The sequence below is a fragment of the Clupea harengus genome, chromosome 7, assembly GCF_900700415.2.
Source record: "Clupea harengus chromosome 7, Ch_v2.0.2, whole genome shotgun sequence".
Taxonomy (NCBI): Eukaryota; Metazoa; Chordata; class Actinopteri; order Clupeiformes; family Clupeidae; genus Clupea; species Clupea harengus.
Genome location: NC_045158.1, coordinates 10,090,506 through 10,112,052, shown reverse-complemented (window position 1 = coordinate 10,112,052; position 21,547 = coordinate 10,090,506). Strand labels below are relative to the sequence as shown.

At 42.6% G+C, this 21,547-nt stretch overlaps 1 protein-coding gene across 1 annotated transcript; it reads left to right on the top strand.

Annotated features, from left to right (window-relative positions):
• Positions 1-253: 253 nt before the first annotated feature.
• On the top strand, positions 254-21,182 carry loxl2b (lysyl oxidase-like 2b). Its single transcript, XM_012815869.3, has 14 exons — positions 254-812; positions 2,523-2,908; positions 3,508-3,683; positions 10,009-10,220; positions 11,989-12,205; positions 13,816-13,999; positions 15,183-15,340; positions 15,568-15,735; positions 17,568-17,733; positions 18,500-18,740; positions 19,309-19,424; positions 19,727-19,863; positions 20,602-20,713; positions 20,908-21,182. The coding sequence occupies exons 2-14, from the start codon at positions 2,560-2,562 to the stop codon at positions 20,976-20,978; spliced, it is 2,307 nt and encodes a 768-aa protein (XP_012671323.2). The 5' UTR covers positions 254-812; positions 2,523-2,559; the 3' UTR covers positions 20,979-21,182.
• Positions 21,183-21,547: the final 365 nt, after the last annotated feature.

Sequence of the window (21,547 nt, the reverse complement as noted above, 5' to 3'; positions counted from 1 at the left end):
ACGGGACTGTAAAAGTCAGGATGAAGAACAGGCAAGAAGAGGCGAAAAAGTTGACTTGAGGAAAGTCAAAAACATCTCCAGTTTCGCAAACACCAAGGGTCTTACATAAACCAATACATGTTCATGACTCAATGAAGTTAAAGTTCATATCCTTTCTAATATGTCTTGAATTTTACATTTCGTGTTAATGCATTTTGTAACTGACTGGCTCTCATTAAAATAGCACTATGCTTGACGACTTGTTATTGAACAACCTTCAATTTAACTGCAGCCAGCTTCCACGGGGTGGCAGCGTTTTCCTCATTTGTAGGGTATCTGCCGGAAAATGCACCGATACTTTTTTGTTTTGTGTTGCCTGCCGGTATCCTATGCCACATCATAGGCCACCTCGGCACCTATTTGCTGCTGAACTGCATCAACATGTTTAAAATTCGGCCACTCAAACAACGTGAAGTCCCAAATCCTCCCCAAAGGAGCAAAACATTAATTGTCATACTCACAACTGTGTTCAATTAACAGAAAAGGTGTTCTAAACAGTTGCGTGAACTTTTTAATTCGACAAGATTAATATCAGGTCTTCGCAGGACAACTGGAAATAACGAATTTAAGCTATTTTTAATCGAAATGCAGGCTATAACAGTGAGGTCATTTCAATTGTGGGCGTAACGGGGTAGTTCTGCAAGGCGTGACTTTGTCTAGGGCTTCTCTCAAATTGCTGGAGGTATAGAGAAAGTTGGAAAAGGATTACAATAGCCAACAGTTATCCACGCCGCAGCTCTTTTCCAGTAAGAATAACTCTCTGGAAAATCACAGTAAGTACCAACCGTTTTTATATGCACGTCGTTAATACCAATTTAATTCTTAAAACACCCCAAATGGAAGGAAAATAAGCTATTTTACTCAGATACAATTACAATTTTGCAAAACTTCGCAAGATAACGTTTTGGTACAGTGGACTTGTCTATAGGCGTTTGATGCACTGGTCATCTTTACTAGCCCGAGTAATAATAGCCACTTACAAATGACTGGAGTTCATTTCCTTAGGGTTGTGAAGGGTGCTATAAAGGGGGAGGGGTCCAGATAGATTGCAAAATAGACTTGATGATGGATTAATAAAGAACCAGTTAACCCAGTTTCCCCAAAAATTGTTAACAGTAGAAAATACAAAAAGTAAGCCTAATGTATGCTATGTCAGCTCCAGCTTTGTCATTAAGATATTTAAATGAGGACAGAACCATCTTATGTTTTAGTCATTCTAGAATCCAGAAAAATACAGGCACTCTAGAGGAAAATACAAGTTTTTAGTTGTCGAAGAGAACTCCTTTCATTGTGGGTGTCACCAGGACACATGTCCTCTAAATTGTCCAAGTTGCTGTGGGTCACCATAACTCATTTGCAATTATCTTCGTGTCTGACGACATGACCTCTGATGCCCTGCCAGATTCCCCTTTCATGGTGGCCAGTGGAAACTATGTGGCAGGAACAAACAGGCTGATTCCCAGTGGAGGGACAGTGGTCTTTTCTTTAGAAGTGGTCAGGGTAGGCGACCATTTGAGAGAAAGAAGTTTCCGCTCTGAAGGCCATAGTATACCTTGGACCTGTGATGAGCCTTAGCTACAAACAAAACATTTTCGAGAAGTGTTAATTCCAGTGGGTTTGCTACAGCTTGTAAGTCTCTCAGGACCTGTGATTGCCTTTTCACAAGCTACATTAGGGTTAATTTAATATTGTCAAAGGTAATAGAAGGACTGTCTCAGTATTCAAGTAAATGTAGACAGCTAAGGTTTAAGTAGGTCTATATGTGGTCGTTAACAGTGGGACACACAGATATATATATTCAGTATTATATGCATGCCGTGTTCATATACATCAATATGGAAAATATTGAGAAAGGATAAATCCAACTGTAGGAAGATCCTGATTGGTAATGTGGGTGGGGAAACAGGAGCCTCAGAGCTCCATGCAATTGGAGAGATTCATTTTATAACATGGTCATTTTATAACTTGTGTAACAACTGCCACATCATGGTGCAAAATAAAGGCCTGCTGTTACAAAATGAAAAATGTCCATGGATGTAGCCAATATATGTGGCTACATATATTTTGTTGCCATCATATTTCCATGCCCAGACATTATTTGACTGAAGAACACTTAAAAGAGCATTCTTGCATTTCTGATTTACTCTTTATCCAGAGCGCTCCAGGTAGTTCTTTGAAGATGTAGATAGTTCATGACTCTTTTCTAAGTACTAGGAAAGGACTGGAAACTTTGAGTAATGCCCTCCTGAGGCCTATACTTCATCCCTAGACTGAAAAAGACTGCTTTTACGCTTGAAGTATACATGCACCTTTTTCAGTTAATTTACAGCTGTTAGAGAGCTGTCACAATAAGTCTTTTTAAGCCAAACCAGACAATGTTACCTTGAGTCCCTTTGACAGACATAGATGGATGTAAGAAATGGATGTAAGAAGATGCCTGTAATCTCTATTAACCCTAGGGCACATGTCTTACCCTATTTCAGTTAGAAGGAGCCATCAGGTTGCTGAGTTGCTACCACCATGCCGGCTACCTGGTCACTACCCTGTTTTTTGGCCAAGTTCATGTGTTTATGGAGTCTCTGCCAGACCCAGTACGAGCACCTGGGCTACCCACCGGGTTTCCCCGATCCCACCATTGAGCAGTACACAGCCCCAGAGCTCCCAGCCGATACACCCAGGATACAGCTACGTCTGGCGGGGGATAAACGCAAGCACAACGAGGGCCGTGTGGAGGCGTACTATGAAGGCGAGTGGGGGACTGTGTGTGATGATGACTTCACCATCCATAATGCACATGTGGTGTGCAAGGAGCTAGGCTATGTGGAAGCTGTGTCCTGGTCCCCATCATCCAAGTATGGGAAGGGAGAAGGTAAGGTTCTTATTATCATATAATAAAACAGATATATAACAATAGTTGTTCCAGCAGGAAGATGATATCCCAAATGAATGAGAAATGTCTATGACAAATACTTGCGTAGTGCAAAAGAAGCTCAAAAGTGAAAGGTGAAGGGTATCGTAAAACAAGCCTTTCTGTGGAAGAAGTTATTTTTCTTAATCCACATAAAGATGTTTCACTAGATAGTGATGTTTTCATTTTTGCTCCACTTCAAATGGAACTGTGACAGTCATAGTTTGTGTCAAACATATTTTGTGGCAGCCATCTTGGACAATAGGCTAAAAAATGAGCATACCATTCTGTAAGTAGACATACACCATCTCTCAGTGTTGGAGTGATTACAATTGATATGTTTATCAATATGTTTAATGCGAAACTAAATGTTTTTTTTAAGCTAGAAGGTGTCGATCTGATTTAATTATTGAGTATGCTACTTTTCAAAGATTAACCTTAAAAGTGTGTTGACTTATTCCCTTGATCCTTTGCCAGTCCCTTGTTGGGCTGTTGATTATATCCAGTCCAGTTACACATGTATATGTTGTATGTATGTTGATATGATGTCTGTTTTCCAGGTCGCATCTGGTTTGATAATGTCCACTGCACTGGGAAGGAGAGGACCCTGGCTCTTTGTCCCTCAAATGGAATCGGGGTGTCAGATTGCAAGCACTCTGAGGACGTGGGTGTCGTGTGCAGTGACAGGAGGATCCCAGGTTTCAAGTTTATCAACACTATGACCAACAATATAGACGTAAGACTTTTACTGCTTCTCTTTGTGTAAGACATACCTTGGTGCCTTTTTCTCATTGGAAGCATTTGTTTCATTTGAGGGATGGTTTGGCATAGCTGTGACTCTGCAACATCTGTTTCTTGTTGAGTCACACATTAGCTGACCAACAGCAAAGTTGTTTTATCTTTTCCAAAAGCACATAAATGCTGTATTCCACCATATATCTGACAGAGATGTCACGGTCTCTTGTGACAGTGTGCTGTTACCATTAAAGCTATTGCTAATTTGCAGCTCAAAATAAGAACTTAACCTACACGTGGTTCATTGAAGAATACACTTTGAAATGCATACTGATCCAAGTCCTTGCAGAATGCAGTTCTGCTCCGGCGTTTTATCGCCTGAATATTCTGAAGTGTTCTGGTAACTCAAAACAGTTTTGTTCAGATCGCAGCTGGTTCTTATGAGCAGTGACTGTGTCTGCCTCTGGGGAGGGTAAAGGGAGTGGGAGTCAGAGAGCTGGGGCTGTGCATGGTTCTTATCTGCCCTCTCTTAATGACCATAAAACAAACAGTCATGACAACAGGGTCCATCATAAGCAAACAGGGATATTTGTCATTTTGGCCTTTATTAAAAATCCCTGCAGAGGGATTCTCAAAGGAGATATAATGGTTGTCACACAGCGATTTGACAGTACACGAGGCAATGAGAATCAGAAAAAGAATAGTTAAGCATATGAACAGAATCAGAAAAGATAAGTGAAACTGTGTTGAGGTTTGTGGACTTGAATTCACACCAAATGTATTGGGAGAGGTTGCAAATGAATGCAAGAAGAATAGCGGTTTGTAAGGAGATAATCTCAAACCAAGCACTAAAAAGATGGTTGATTCTTCAATGGGCTCTTCTTGATCTTGGACAAAAAAAACAGTAGTTTTGGTATTATACGAGTCAAGGCTGCAGGCCCAAAAGCGTCTAGACGTCTCAACTCAGCTCCTGTTGTACTGTCTCCAGCTGTGCTATCCGCTGAGAAAGCCAGACTCAGGTTTTCCATTCACCGCTAGCCCACATGGGCTCCATGTATACGCACTAAAAATGCAGCAAACTCCTTAGCAATGCTGGAACATCATCTGGGAATGTTCATGAGGTAACTCGCAACAGGAGGGGAATGGGAATGACAATGGGCCTGCGTGGGTGTTTAAAGGTACATGATAAGCAAGTAGAGACGAGTAGAGAAAGGCTTTTCTACCCTCAGCACTCTGATTAACTCCGTGGTTTTTCAGTTGGTCAGCTGGGAGTGCTGTCAGAAGAGACTGGAAGTTCAAGCTACCATGTGTGTGTCACTGAGCAACGTGCGTTGTTGCTGCTCTAGTCACTCTTCATAAAGTGTATAGACATACTTCAGAAATGTTCTCCTTCAAAAGAGTGACCATCTGGGCAAGGAATCATTGAGCTTTATCTTATATCCTCTTGGTTTGGCCTATATGCTTATTGTGCATGTGTTTGTTAAATCTATATCTGATTGCCTTTAACCACTCTTCTTTTCATGCCTTTAGGCACATAATGCCAGAATTCTTTCTTTCCATTTCTCTCTGTCTTTGGCCATAATTCTAGAATCGCCCCAAGACAAAATCTCAGCCTAGATCTTCAGAACATTTTTGTCCATGTTAGGGTCAGAGGCGATAAGAAGGGTCGAACTTTGCTTCTTTCGACCTTGTGTAAAACTGACATCCTTGCATGACTGAAAGCATTGTAAGATTACCTCAGGCTTCAGAGACCCACCACGTGGTTCTCCCTGCTGACAAAGTGTTTTGGCAACACAGAACGCTAACTTCTTTCTATATAAACCTTGTGTGATGTGTTTTATTTTGCTTTTCTCTCGTCTGCTGCAGTCTGGGAGTGAGCCCGGGCTCTCTCTCTCTCTGAGAGTGGGCCCGTGCCTCTCTCTGGTTTGCCAGGACGTGGGTGAGCCCGACAAGCTTGTTGTTGTTGAATAAGTATACTTATATGCAACTCCGGAGTCCTGAGGTAACTTGAGTGAATTTTCACCTTACACAAGCAAGCGCAACACAAGACATAGCAAGACAGCTAATAAGTTATTACTGACTAGTCCAACAGAAAAAAGGCCAGCTCAGCATCTGACTTGCATCCTTTTGTAACTTTTAGCTCTTGCCAATAAGTAAAAGTCAAAGTAAAAGCTTCCTCTTATAGCTAGCAGATGGATTTAGTTGTTGTTGCGTGAAGTGGTGCCATGAAGAATTACATAGTTGTCACGAGAGGTTATGTGCCCTTTCCCCCAAAGTTACATAGTGCAATACCAGGCGCAACAAGGCTTTTGTTTCTCTTGTTTATATCCCAATACTTGCATTGCTGTTTCACTGTACGCTCTTTCTATCTTTTCCCTTTTTTTTTTACCTTAACATGACTTTAATTTGTTTCAATCCTGGCCTTGTTGTAGTATATCTCATGGTGATGAGCCCACACACAGCCCTCACTGTAGCCCATGGACTGTATATTCTGAACCAGGGCGGAAGGCTTTAGTGGCAATACATGCATTTCAAGGACTGGCCTGTGATCAAGGGAATATATAACTTTTTTCTACCAGACTCAATACTCAGCAACAAACAGGTCTTAGTCCCTTTCTGCATGTTTGTGAAGGGAATTGTTGGCCGTGTTCAGCTCCCAGGATGCTAACCCGTCATATTTAAGATATTCAATGGTCTGATTCATTTATAAAAAAGCTATTTTGGAGATTGCATTTATTTTTAAATGGCAAGAGTTGTGATAATGTTCAGTCCATTCAATTTGTCTTGGAACGCCACAGCTTTTTTTCTTCCTCCAGTAATACATTACTCATATAAGAGAATAAACAGAGAGAAAACATTGTTAAGACATCAGAGAGCTGTTAAAACAGTTTGACCTGATTAAAAAAGTCAGTAGCTAAGAACAGATCTTGGACATGCCTTGTTAATCGAGGAGCGGTGAAGCTATACAAAAGATTAACTCACTGCCCTTAAAAAGCTGCCATCACTTTGGAAGACCCATCCTTCTATTCTGCACAAACAATTGAGAATTTTATGAAGTTTTCTTTTTTGTGACACACTTGTTATTCAGTGTATATGAAAGAAGCCATATTACTTTCTGCCATGGTGTCAAAGGTTAGTCCTGATGTGTTAGGGGTCAGCGCTGTGCCATAAATTACCATGTCAAACAGCTGTCAAGGAGCGAGTTTGATGGGCATAGCCACACCAGCTGTGACAGGTTCAGGGGAGCATGTGCTGTTGCATTCTATGACTTCACAGTTCTATCAGCTGGTCTTGATGAAACCAATGAAGACGCATGATCTTTCCAAGACATAATATTGCACATAAAACAGCAGGAGGCTTTTTAAAATTATGACTTTAGAGGAAAGTTGCTTTTGAGTGCTTTTGAGATTGGCCTTAGTTTTCTCTGCAGTTGTATGTCTCACAAAACTGTCATGTGGTGCCACTGTCACCCCACAGACACAGACTTACATGAAATTGGCATGTCCTTCTAACAGTCTCTGCACCTTAATCTCTACAGTCCCTCTCAGATGTTTCTCTCCTGAGCCCAACTTGGAAAATGTTGTTTGTGTCGCAGGCCTTGCTCTTAATTTAATTTGCGTGAGAACAGAAGTCTGCTCAGAGTGGTCTATTTTCATTAAGATGACTATTTCAGGAAAGAGATAATCCTCCATTTGTGTTGTGGGTGACCGAACAACAACATGGGTCTGGGCCTTGTCCAACTCATGCTGTGGCACCAGACGAGGGTGTGGTGCCTGAATACTCATGCCTTCACTCACAGTCAGATCGCTGACACTGAACACTGAGGAGCAGACATGTGTACACAATAAGCACACAGGGATTGCACAGGCAACCAGTAGAGAATACATGTACTGTTAAGATTACGGAACATTTGAGACATTTAGCATTTGGTTGTTATTGGTTTATGATGTAGCTGTAGTCTGAAATGTGTACATTGATCTTCAGGACTGTACATAGTTCCAGTCCACTGTCTAAGTAAGTGAAAATATGGGCACTTTTCAGGGATTTTATGAGGGTCAGTGTGTTCATCAATACCATATGTTGCTGGATCCATGCACCATTGTTTTCACTGGCTTGGATATTCATTAGACGTGTTCTTTGTGAAGTTTTCATTCTTGCCAGATGAGGAAAAGGAGGAGGGTCTATGTTAGTATAACCTATATGGGACCTCAGTTACACTATTCAGGCCTCTACCCACAGACAAATAATTGTCAGTAAAAGACGTTTCAAGAATTTATGATACGCAATAATGTGATTTATGTGGCCTCTGAAGTCCAATTTTCTTGTGACACTCAAATCCCTGTTCTAATTATGCAAGGGGATTTGGGATAGTAATGGGAAGGCCTCCTCCATCTTGAACATGAAGGCCATTAACAGTTCCAAAAAGTTGAACGATTCCAAAAAGTTGATAGACAATGATAAATGCATGTAAATGTTGATGAAAAGTGCACGTGAAGCTTTGACATGGGCTGTCTGTCGATTCTCCACTTGTGCCTATGGCTCCTTGTGTTTTGTAAGTTGTAGGAGGGCCCTGTTTAGCAAGAGTTCCTGCAAGTTTCCAGTGTGACGCTGCTTCCCCAAAAAAAGTGTTCCCCCTAACAAATTGATACTCCAGCTGCTATAACCCCCCTCCCCCCCATTATCCACCACTTGCCAAAAAGCTTTTTCCTTGATGGAGAAGCAAGTCATATTTTAGATGCGATTGCCATGCTTCTGTTGTTCTGTCCAGACACGTGTGAAGGAAGCTGCGACCCATAATCAAGACATACACAACCTGTGAGGCCTCTGTTTTTCCAAATCTATGATTTCCCTGGTTTCTGTGTCCGCGCCATACTTAGACATCGTCTGGATAAACAAAACAGCACAGGTTCTTCTCAGTTCCAGGAGGCCTCTTCTGAGAACAGGCCATCCCATAAATGTTGATTTTTGTTTTCAGTACACAACCACAAAGTCAGATTTAGCATTTTTGAACATTACTCGTCTGGCATGTCCACTCCAGTGCTCTGTCCTTAGTTGGACAGAATGTCTGCCAGAGTCATGAACAAGCCAAATCTGCCAATGTTGGTAATTGTTTGTTGTATGTTAACCATACTATTGGCCATCATTTTAGATTGAATTAAAGTCACTTTGGGTCATTTATGTATAATTTAAAACGGGGGCACTCTAGTTCATTGCTATACATGTAACTCTGTGTCTGAGGGAATCTACAGCCAGACTCTTCCCTTCTGTTGCCACCCCACCCCATGTTCTTCTTGAAATGGATGAGGTCCTTCTGCTTTTATAACACGCTGCATGCCATTTATTAAACACCAGTCTGCAGGACCTCCTCTGGGTCTGTGTGGTCAGGAGCAGCCAGGGCAGGACTCATCGGTTACTGCTCTGCCGAGGTAGCATCTGCACATTCCTCTGGGCTAATGCCATCATCAGGAAAACCATCCATTTAATTACATAGCGGCACAGACTTTCTTTCTTTAGTTACAGGGAGACCTGGAGTCGAGAGGAGATGGTTATGGGCCCAGTTTATTTTTCTGCTGAGCTTAGCGAATCGCAATGAGACGGACCTTTGCTCCAGCATGGCTTACTCTGTCACGTAGCACAGGAATGCGGTTTTGGGTCTTTTTTGTGTTGGGGGTGGGGGAGTCGTTCATGTAAACCCAGAGACTCCGCAGAGGGAAGTCCTTATTCACTGAGCTCTCTCGGGCCGGTCAGAATCCAAAGAGTCTTTGCGAGGCTGCGCCTAAGGAGGCCAGTTGAAGTGTGCAGAGGAGGGTGACATTCCAAATTAGCTTGTCATTTTTGCCACAGAAGCAGCCAAAGAGTTTAGTTCTTTGTTCTAATGTGTTTTTGTGGCTTGCATACTTTTGGATGGTGCTCTACTCACACATGTGGTTTTAATGTGCAAAATATGTCAAAACCTGGATTCATGCACCACATACATATTCCTTACCTTAGGATGAACTGGTAAATTTGTCATCTCTGCATATATGCCCATCACAATTGCTTTTATGATTTGACCAAAAACTGTGCCCAGTTTTCACGTTAAGGGAAATTCTCACTTTTTACGTTATATGTGATATCAAATCAGATGTCTAAAATACTGCAGCACTCCAGTACAGGTATATATAAACATACATACATGTATCCACACACATTTATTCATGTTCCTAGGAAAGCATGTGTATATTTGCTTAATGATTCTTATTGTGTCCTTAATGCTCTTACTTAAACCATTGGATAGATTGACATGAATGACTCATAGCAGTTTATTTTTGTTGCTCTGACCGCAGAGTTTAAACATCCATGTGGAGGACGTCCGCATCCGTGCAATTCTCTCTTCGTTTCGCAAGCGCACACCGGTGACGGAGGGCTATGTGGAGATTAAAGATGGTGGCCGCTGGAGGCAGATCTGTGATGAAGAGTGGACACAGACGAACAGCCATGTCATCTGTGGCATGTTCGGCTTCCCCGGGGAGAAGAAATACAACACCAGAGTTTACAAGTGAGTGCTGGACTGGAGACCAAAGTGGTGAGAAAGTCATGGTTCAGGCCCAGAGATGGGAAGCCTTGCCATGTATTTGCGGCACCAAAGAATCCCCTGAAAGACGCTAATCAGTTAGCTTTACCTCCTGGTTTAAGGAGCATATTTAGGCAGCTGATTGTCAATACAGGGGGATAGAGGCTTTTGTTTTATCAATGTTAAAACAATGTTTTATCAGCTTTATCCTAGCAATACTGTCTTCCTGTTTTCACCAGAGCACAGCCTACCAATACTCAGTGCTGCATCCAGTCCTCCATCTGGCTTGGTCTTCAAATCTCTTTTGAAGGACTCTTCTATAGCCGGGCAGCAAAGCGGGGATAGCAAATCTCCTCAAGCCCCAGAGTCAGCAGTGGGTAAAGTTGTAGAGCGAACTCTGCTAAGACCGATCTGGAGGCACTCATCCCTCATAGCTTAACTCACTAGGTGCTCGATATTCATTCCCTCCACATTGGAAAGAGACCTGCTGTTTCACGTCACTCAGCTTGAAGTGTTGTTGCTCCTTTGTGTTATTTGTGTTCCTTTTCAGTAGGTGAAGTTCTATGCAGGGGAAGAAAACCTCTGAATGTTAAATTTGTTTCCAGAGCTACATGTAGATAACTTGTGTGTAAGCGGCTTAAATTTCAGTTAACGTCTTACCTCGTACATGAAAAAAATCTGTGCAGAATTTTCTGCGGGGAGGTGGTCATAAGGTGTGAAGTATTAAAATCTGGGCTGAAACCAACCAGAGGCAGCCAGGGAGTGTGAGATTGTCATTAAAGTCTTAGCCAGGCCCCTGCTACGTGCCTCCACGCACACGTTTATGCCCATGAAACGTGTACTGTCTGGTTTTGTAAACTGGCTTTCAGTGAAGGCGGGACTCGCTGCCAGATTCTGCAGTTGTTTTATGCAGCACAAAAAAACTGGACCATTGCAAAAGAGTGTCCTCCTGCAGTCGTGGTCCAGGTTTATGCTAAGAAACTAACTTAGGAAGCATTGATGCTCAGAATGGCAAAGATTTTAATATTACTTGCTCCATCGCAGGGAAATACAATTACTTTCACTGAAAGATATGTTTTCCTTATTCGAGGTATGTGATGAAGAAATACTCTTGGAGATTAGGAATGCTTGGGGTCAAACTGTGTTAAACATCTGTTACTGAAATCAAGCGATCGGGAAAGACTGGGGAAAGAGTTTTTGAATGTACTCTTTGTTCCTGCCATGTTTCTGAACCTGCTTGTGTCCCTCAGCAGTTTGTTTTTGACATGGGTGTTGGGTTGGTTGATTGCCAGCACGAGACGTAAGCTCACTCCCAAATTTCCAAATTGAAAACAAATGTTGCGGGCTTCCTTTTTACTCTGCGTTTCCCCCTATACCTCAGACGCGGGACTGTTTGCAGCACACACTGTACTGCTCACGTTGCCTGTAAAATCTCGCCTGGAGGTCTCAGAAGACCGCACTCAACCTTACTGGCACTCTGCCTCGTAATCAAAATAAATCTTGTACCTCATTTGAGCGAGGCAACTTCCTGCACAAATCACGGTCACATGAACAGGAACAGCTCAACATTGGCTACATTGACAATTCTATTACACAGTAGTCTGTCGTGTGCTCTTTAGATGAAATTGTATCCTAGGGAGACAATTAAAAATAAATGAATGTGACCAATCTGACGGAAACGGCATAGTTGTAATTGAGTGAAACTGCTTCATCTGATATTGTTTTTCCTGTGGGTTTCCTTGTCCTTTCCCAGGATGTTTGCCCGCAGAAGGAGGCCCTCTTATTGGGATTACTCTGTCAACTGCACTGGAAACGAGGCCCACCTCTCAGGCTGCACACTGGGCCAGGTCCTCACCACCAAGGGCAACAAGACGTGCGGACAGGGCCTTCCCGTGGTGGTGAGCTGCGTCCCTGGCCGCTCCTTCGCCCCGACTCCCCTGACGGGCTACAGGAAAGCCTTCAGGCACGAGGTAGGAATCCCACGCACGATGCCACTTCATTACTCCAACTAGTCTGCTTTCTCTCTCCCCCCCTCCCCCCCCACCCCCTGGGGGCGAGACGACAAATAAATTATATCATTACACTTTCCGCTTCTGCAGCTCTCTGCTCTCCTCTTCTGAGCACAGAGAGGCTAGCCAGGCTTGCAAAAAGGCATGCCAGCATTCCTTAGATGTCTTCTTAAAGCACCATGCCTGTTAGGTGAAAATTCACTCAAGTTACCTCAGGAGTTGCATATAAGTATATTTATTCAACAAAAACAAGCTTGTCGGGCTCACCCACGTCCTGACAGGCCAGAGAGAGTACGGGCCCACTCTCAGAAAGAGAGAGCCCGGGCTCACCCCCTGACTGCAGCAGATGAGAGAGAAGCAAAATAAAACACATCACACAAGGTTTATATCGAATGAAGTTAGCGCTCTCTGACCCTAAAAGACTCTGTCAGCAGGGATAACCACGTGGTGGGTCTCTGACGTCCAAGGTAATCTTACTATGCTTTTTGCAACATAATGCATCAGCAAGGCAGAAACTCACTACTCAGTCCTTGCTTACACACAGACACAGAAGGTACACTTTTAACCTCATAAAGTTATGTGTTAGAACCGTCAGCACTTCATCAAAGATATCAAGATATACAGAAACGAAGAATCAAAGATATACAGAAACAGAGAAGTCATGTTTCAGCAAACAAAGGCATATGAGTTTCATATTTCCCTATTAATGCCTATTTTCTCCAAAGCTGCGGACCCAGCTGTGGAACTTTTAGAGTAAATTGTGCAAGATAGCTGGGATGAAGATGTTTATAGCTCAGAACATTTTTGTGTGTGTGTGGGTCTTCTCACTGACAGCGTTTTTCCCCTTGTGGTGAGCTCACTCTCTCCTGTGTAAATCATGCGTTCCAGTGCTGAAAGCCTGATGGCCATTTCACGCCAGCTAACTGATAATAGCGGACAAACGTCCTCGGCGCCTCCTCTCATATTGACTCATTCGGTTCGGGTGCCTCCAGCTCTGCTTATTTATCATTGCTGCTGAACTGAAGCCATGGTTAAAACTTGTTCGATGCAGAAAGTTAGGCTGAACTAAAAACATTTTATAGCCATCACATTTTCTCTTAGGTGCGAGTGATTACACACTGATGTCAGTGTTTGTCCTTGGCGGCACCAGTTACGTGTTGTTACATTCTTGGTCCCTGTAATTGCCTGGAGGAGAGGGAGAACACCTTTCTTGGTTTTTCCATGAGACTAAATGTTTATGACGTGGCCTGCCTCGCTGTCAAGTTTATTAGGGGATGCAGAACATGGTCAGGAACATGCAGCCACGACCTGTCTACTCTTTCCAAATGAGAAGCACATTATTTGCACATCAAATTCAGCTCACTAGATCTCTGGAACTTGAAACTGAAAGTGCAAAGCCTCTCTTTAACTCCAATAAATAAAATTAATGTAACCTTGTAAAAAATGTAAAAGTAACCTTTCCATTGACTTAAACTTTGTAAAACTACACACTGCAAATAATTATGAATGTCTTAATAATTAGGCTGTTATGCACCTTTTTCCCGGATGGTCGCCTATGTGTTCTCTCATAGCAATCTCTGGTGCGTCTGAGAGGTGGTGGAGTGGTGGGAGAGGGCCGTGTGGAAGTGCTGAAGAACGGAGAGTGGGGCACCATCTGCGACGACAACTGGAACCTCATGGCGGCCACGGTGGTGTGCCGAGAGCTGGGCTTCGGCAGTGCCAAAGAAGCCCTATCTGGTGGACGGCTTGGACAGGGTGAGTCTATCTGATAAGAAGTCTGTGCTGGATTTATTAACGGCCACATTCCAGGCCAGATACCAGAGCCAGCCTGAGCAAGAAACATCTGTGAGATCTTTGTTGTTGATTCTGTAACAAGAACAGTGGTCCAAGCCTCAGGGTTCCCAGCTCCAGTGGCTCAGTCCATATTACAAGTCTTAGGCAAGCACACACATGAAAACGCTTTTAAAAAGACTTTTGCCTGAAATAATGGTCATACATTGATATGTTGATGATATAATATATGTTATTTGTTTTCATCTAAATAACCACATTCATTAGCTGTATGTTAATTATGAAATAATAAAACTCAGATAACCTGAGACACACACTATGTGCCCAGTGTAGGTCCTGTCTTCATTGCTGTGGGCATTCCAGTATATTTTCTACGAAGTGTCAGTCCATCACCTCAGGGGTCTTGAACCACCTCACAGCTTTTAGCAGTTATCATAGAAAGTGAACAAATACACCACCTCAGCACTGAAATATGGGTCAGTGGCATACTGTGAGATGATGCTGTCAGAATTGGCAGTTATGCTGACAAACCTTTTTTTTGAAGAGGTCTTAAATTCCACTGTAATTCTACACTTACAAACAGAAGGTGAAAATATGGAAAGACTGATGCGTCCTCGGGGAAAGGCGATTATTGTTTCCTCTGGTTTACTTTCACACTGTTGTAAAAAAGGGTGGTACAGCTGTCAGCTGGAGCCATGAAATAATATTCTGTGCATCAGTCTTGCTATGACAACAGCATCTGTTATCGTGAGCTTACCTGTCAATTATAATTTTCTCAAAGGCTTTTGGGACCTAAAGGAGACCAGGACTGAAATATCATGTGGGAGACAAGGACTGAGATATTATGGATTTATTTCGGATGATGAATGTCTCTTGGATGCGGTCCTGAACATTAATGGGTGTCAGTAGACACCTATCAAAGTTATTTCTGCATCCGAATTTGGCTCATACACATAATTGAAATGTATTTGTTAGAATGTGTGTTGTTATTTAATTATGACTCCTCTCAGTCCCAGCGACCCTTGTGCTATACTATGCCATGTCACATTTCGTCACAAGAGAAAATAATGCAGCTGGTGGAAATGGCTTTTGTGCTAGTGCATTCATAATATGCCTTTTTTAGTTTCTAAAATGTGCTCTTCTCCAGGAATGGGCCCTGTCCACTTGAATGAGGTGGACTGCACAGGCTTTGAGAAGTCCATCACGGAGTGTTCCTTCAGCATGGACAACGAGTCGCTCGGCTGCAGTCACGAAGAGGATGCAGGTGTACGGTGCAATATCCCAGCCATGGGCTTTCAACAAAGGGTAAGCCATGCAGCAGACACTATAGCGTACTTAGAAGACACTTTCGTCCAAAATAACCATCGTGAGTATATCAGTGAAATTGAAATAATGCTAAACGTCATTAGCCTTGTTTTCCAGTTGAATAAGTACAGTCAAAATAACTACAATCTACAATTGAAATTTTTTAAATTGTAGACGCTCCCAGTAAAGTAGTTGGTCACCACCCTCTTACTGTGCCCCCTGCATAGCTTCGCCTCGGTGGTGGAAGGAGCCCGTTTGAGGGCCGCGTGGAGGTCCTGGTGGAGAAGAACGGGACTTTGGTGTGGGGCACGGTGTGCAGCGAGAGCTGGGGCACCATGGAGGCCATGGTGGTGTGTCGACAGCTGGGCTTGGGCTTCGCTAGCAGCTCCTTCCAGGTGAGCAGCCCTGAGTTCCGATGTGAAGACTCCCATGACTTGAATCCTTTGCCTGTGTGGCTAGAAAAACATTTCTACTGGGTGGTGATTTTGTACCCTTTCCCCTCTCACTGCTTTTAATGCATCTTTAAATCTATCTTTCTTTATCTTTGCCAAATTGTTGAGATTGGTCTTACATTCAAATGTAGAATAACCAAGGTTAATAAAAAGAGGCATAAACGTCTGGAACCTTTAGAACACTCATACTCTCTGATTCGCTAATCGTATTAGTATTTGACTACTGCAAGAAAAACGGGAGGCTGTTCCTTGGTGGAGGAAAGTTATGAGGCTGCTCACTGAACCTCTCTAAAATTACCAGTGATGTAATTTACCAGATGAGCTGTGGTTTTCCAACAGATGAAGGTCGTGGGGGTGGTTGAACTGGCTGCTTTGTGCGGTGGAAAACTCACAAACTCACAGACTGTTGCCTCAAGTGCCAGCATGAAGTCAGATCATTTCCCTCTTTGATTACCGTCTATATAAAGATTCCTCTGTTGTTGATTAAAGGACATTCAAACTCTTCTGGCTATTTTGGGTGTAATCGACACATGACTGTGGATGCCCGGGGCAGGGTTCACCTCGAGGGAAGTCTGTTTTTCTAATCAGAGGTGTAGGGAGGAAGACTGGATATTTTTCCAGGTGTTGAGAGTAAAAAAAATATGACTGCTGCCTTGACATCGCTCTGTGGATTCGATTGGTATGAATTTTGTTGTAACAGACACAAATATCCAAAGTTAACCTTTCTGGACTGTCGGCTTACAAAGTTCTGTTCACATATTTCAAACATTCACAGTGTACACAGTTTAAAGATATTTCAGGGCAATGCTGTTAACAGCCTGTTTCCCAGAGGTCAGAGGGGTTCAACCTCGTTTAGAGCTCCAGCGGTAATGTGTGTGCGTGCGTGTGTGTGTGTGTGTGTGTGTGTGTATGTGTGTGTGTGTGTGTGTGTGTGTGTGTGTGTGTGTGTTTGTGTGTGCTTGGGGTTGCTAGGGGTGACAAAATACTCCCTTTTGGTCTGCAAACATCATGTCTCTACCTTCTTAGTATTTATAGGTAACAGTGCTCGTATTCAAAGGCATAATTACATGCTATGTCAAATAGGGAGTTTAATGGATGGCCGGATAACTGTAATAGCAGTGACTGTCAGCCTGAGAGGGTGGATATTTCTATACATGAGGATGTGGATAAATAAATGAGTTTTCTGAGTGGAAATTATCAGGGGGATTGTTGGCTACACAACCTCGGTTAGACTTAATGATGGATATGCTACAACTGATGTGTAATTACTAGTGTTGGAGTCAGTGAATGTGAATTGTGGTTGAAGTTGTCAATATTACAGTTGGTTTCTTACTTGCTTGCAAACATGTCTTCACTCAGACTGTAAATACATTACTTGTAGCTTCTGTGGAAAACAGCTGGTGTGTTGATTGACTTAGTGTTTTTGTCAAAAACAATTAGCAATTTTAGTCTAGAGTAAATGTTTTATACTGACGATTTCCTGTTTATGATGTGGGCTGTGGACCATCTCTATGACTAAAGCTATACTCTCAGAACAAAAAAAAAAAACAAGCTGTGTTGCCTGCTTTGAAAAATACCAGCAGAGCTCCCTCTTCTGGTCAAACACGTTAAAATCAAAAGTTGATCCTCTCTTTTGACGTCTTGCCTCTTTGAGACAAAGGTCCTCTGAAATTAAGAATTAGAAGAAGAAGAAGAAGAAAGCACCTTAAATGAATGGTTTGTATGTTCTACATCGGACTAATTCAAGGCTTCCTCTTTGTTTTTTTGGATGTCAGGAGTCGTGGTACTGGCCGGGGCACGTGAGTGCTGATGCGGTGGTGATGAGCGGCGTGAGATGTTCGGGTACGGAGATGTCTCTGTCGCACTGCCTCCATCACGGAGAGTACCTCCACTGTCCGCGAGGAGGAGGACGCTTCGCCGCCGGTGTCTCCTGTTCTGAGAGTGAGTTCTATGTTATAAAACTGCATAAAAACCATACACCTGTGAATGGTGACAGACACTACTATGTTATAGAAAATTATGGCGGGACAATCCACTTGTCTTTCACATCATCTCTAGTAGCTGTTGACTTGTTAAGGCACTCTTCGGGGCCATTATTTCCCACCTAATTTAATTGATTATTAGTTTTAATGTAGCCACTAGATACTAATTTATGGCAGCCCCCGATAAAATCAGCTTAGCTTAATTTGAACTGTTATATATTAAAGTGGCATTATGTAGGAATTGCTAATCGCTAACGAGATGCTAGCGGCTAAACCTAGCGAAACCTCTTGAAATTTGCTTACTTTGAGTCAACAACTTTCCTAACACAGTCAAACATCAAGCAAGTGCAACACAAGACAAAGCAAGACGGCAAATAAGCTACTTACTAGTTCGGCAGACAGTAGTAACCGGGCGGCTTCAGGCAAACCTACAAAACCCAGTAATATGCCTACGGACCCTGGTATGGCAATGGCACGGAGGCGATCCTCCATATTAAACGTCATTGTAGCGCCCCAATTTTTTTCAAGCTGTTATTTTAAGGTAAAACTGCTAGTCCTAATCCTAACCCTAACACTGAAGTACAATTCCTACATAATGCCACTTTAAAATATTATTATTATTATATAATAATTATTTCAGTATGATGCATGCAAACACTTACCATTTAGACATTTTCTGTTAAGACAAGTTAAGATGACCCCCCCCCCCCACCCACCCCCCTCAGCGGCCCCAGACCTGGTCCTGAATCCCCAGGTGGTGGAGGAGACTACGTACCTGGAGGACCGGCCCATGATCATGCTCCAGTGTGCCTATGAGGAGAACTGCCTGGCCACCTCGGCCAGCTCCACCCCGGCCAACTCCTTCCGCCGCCTGCTGCGCTTCTCCTCACAGATCCACAACAACGGCCAGTCCGACTTCCGGCCCAAGCTCAACCGAGAGTCCTGGGTCTGGCACGACTGCCACAGGCAAGTTCAAGACAAGACCAGGGCATGCTAGCTCAAGTAATACTATAAGAACTGTGTGTGTGGATATGTACTACAGCTGCATGTTCTGTTGGCGAGTGTCTGTGAAACTGTCACTATATTGTTATGAAAGGCATATAGTAGCATAAAGGCATGCATGAAAGCTAAACATCTATTAAGAGTTTGGCTTGAACAGAAAGGGGACAATATATGTCCAGGATAACTTTAATCTGATGCCATTTTTTCCTGTTTTCTTGCTCTGTAATTGAAAAGCTCTAGATGTGGTTGTTGCACAACAGCTGTACGTAGTCCAATACAGACGTAGTCTTCTTTATGGTTGCTGCTGCAAACATTTCCATGGGTCACAGCAGATTATAATATACAGCAAAGCTAAAAGTAGATAATTTGGGGTTCACCATTCATTTTAAGATATTCTAGAATTCACTTGGCATTTACAAAGGAGAAATCATATGTTGTGTTAACTGGCCAGCTAGATGAAACAGTCTACATCAATTTATTTTCTAGTTTTTTAAGTCTGCATATAAATGTATGTGTGACCTTTTTTTCATAGGCATTACCACAGCATGGAAGTATTTACTCACTACGACCTTCTGAGCCTTAATGGCACCAAAGTGGCGGAGGGCCACAAGGCCAGCTTCTGCCTGGAGGACACTGAGTGCGATGAGGGTGAGGGAACCCTCCGGAACTTTACTGGATCAGATTCTAGGTTTCTGTGAGAGGTTACAGGTACAAATGAAGAGACAGCAAGGCAATGGAAGACATGGCTTCATGAGTTGATGCTTTATATGCAGCAAATATAGGCGCCCGTTTTCTGTAAAGAAGTGCCTTAATGTTTGCTTGATTAAATGTATGCACTAACATTAATGCATTAATACAATACAACTCTGAAAGGTACAGAACTGGTGGGATGTAATGATGTGAATAGAATATTAATTGCACATGATAACATTGATTACATTGTTTTATAGGCATTGAGAAGAGATATGAGTGTGCAAACTTTGGTGACCAGGGTATCACAGTGGGTTGCTGGGATACCTACAGACATGATATTGACTGCCAGTGGATTGACATTACAGATATCAAACCAGGAGATTATATATTCCAGGTAATACATATTCTTTGCTGTAACCTTGACTGCAGTGCCTTGACTGAGACCATAGCTCAGCATGTTCTAACCTTACAGCTACAGCTCCAATTTACATTACTTTGTTCACCAAAAGGTGAAATGAATATAAGTACCATAGACATCACAGGCCATTATAAAACATCCAAATGTACTGCACTGTACGATTAATTCAAACACTGGTAAAGTTTATTAAAACAGTTCTGTCTACCATTTTAGATATTCACAAAGGTACAGCTCTTTTGATGACATAGCTACACATATAGACATTTAGGGTTGGCTGTATAGTTCACATGGAACCCAGAGTTACCGACATAGAGACTCTGTGGAAAGACTGCAAAACTGCTACTTCAGTTTACATTCCCCATTTGAGTCAATTTCTCCACTATCTGTCAAAACTTGTTGCCTCTGGCTATAATTTATGAGGAAAGAGAGACCTCTTGTGTGTTCTTTTGGTATTAAGAGAAAGCACAGTCCTCAAATCCCAAATGTGTATTATTCTCAAACTTTGTCTCTCTCAAACTTTAAATCACTATGGTCAGCTCTGAATTCCGTAGCTTGTAAAAAAAATCATCAAAACACATTGCATGATATCTGCTAAAAAAAATGTGTGGACATTTATTTAAAAATTGTGGGCTGACTGCTTCTCTGCCAAAATATGAATGGTCCCCCAGCGACACCAAACTGTTATCACACTCATATATTTTCCTTTCACTTTAGGTTGTTCTCAACCCCAACTTTGACGTTCCAGAATCAGACTTCTCCAACAATCTGGTGAAATGCCGATGCCGCTATGACGGCCACCGCATATGGATGTACAGCTGTCACATAGGTAAGGCAGCCACACTACAGCTGACCTGGTCGAAAATGGCCGAAAATTTCTCTCTGATCTAAACTACATCAAACCCTATTCATATATTTATTTATTTGTATCTTATTTTATATTTATTGATGTGTATTAAATAAGAATTGATCATTAACAGGAATGAGTGAAAATGTATTGTTATTTTTCTCACCAACCAAAAGGTGGTTCAATGAGTGCCGAGGTGGAAGAGACTTTCCCTGGGCTCCTGAACAACCAGGTGACCCACAGGTAAAAGAAGAGATCAGAGAGGACAGAGGGAGCAAATAGGAACCCACCACAGCTGTGAGACTACCAAATGCCCCTAACCACTACAGCCCTCGTGTTTCCTTGTGAGCAGACCCTGAACTCCTCAGAGACACGTGCATCTCATACTAGCATCCACTTCATGGTACGGTATCCATAAGCTGCTATAGGCTTTCTCATCACACATCATGCCCTGGACGGGGGGGGGGGGGGGGGGGGGGGGGGGGATTTCTTACCAAGAACTTCCTCCAATCAGTTCGGTGTCGGAGAATACACAATATTAAGAGGTATTCTCATGTCTGTGTTGAAGGCGGCCAAGACTATACATCATTAGAATTATAGTTGTAAGATGAGATGTACTGTGATTTTCTCTGAAGCACACTCACTTCAAACATGAAAGGGAATTCAGATGCACTTTGTTTACTTAAAAGGAACATGTGGTTCAGGTCATTTTGTGAGTTGGGAAATATAATAGTCTTATTACTGCTCATCATATCTATAATATTGATCAAGTATTGTTACCTGCCAGTAGAAATGCAAAATCGCTATCCGACAGTG

Coding starts and splice junctions, on each gene's coding strand:
- loxl2b (XM_012815869.3), top strand. CDS start 2,560: ATGCCGGCTACCTGGTCACTACCCTGTTTTTTGGCCAAGTTCATGTGT. Junction 3,684..10,008: donor CTATGACCAACAATATAGAC/GTAAGACTTTTA, acceptor CTCTGACCGCAG/AGTTTAAACATCCATGTGGA. Junction 10,221..11,988: donor TACAACACCAGAGTTTACAA/GTGAGTGCTGGA, acceptor GTCCTTTCCCAG/GATGTTTGCCCGCAGAAGGA.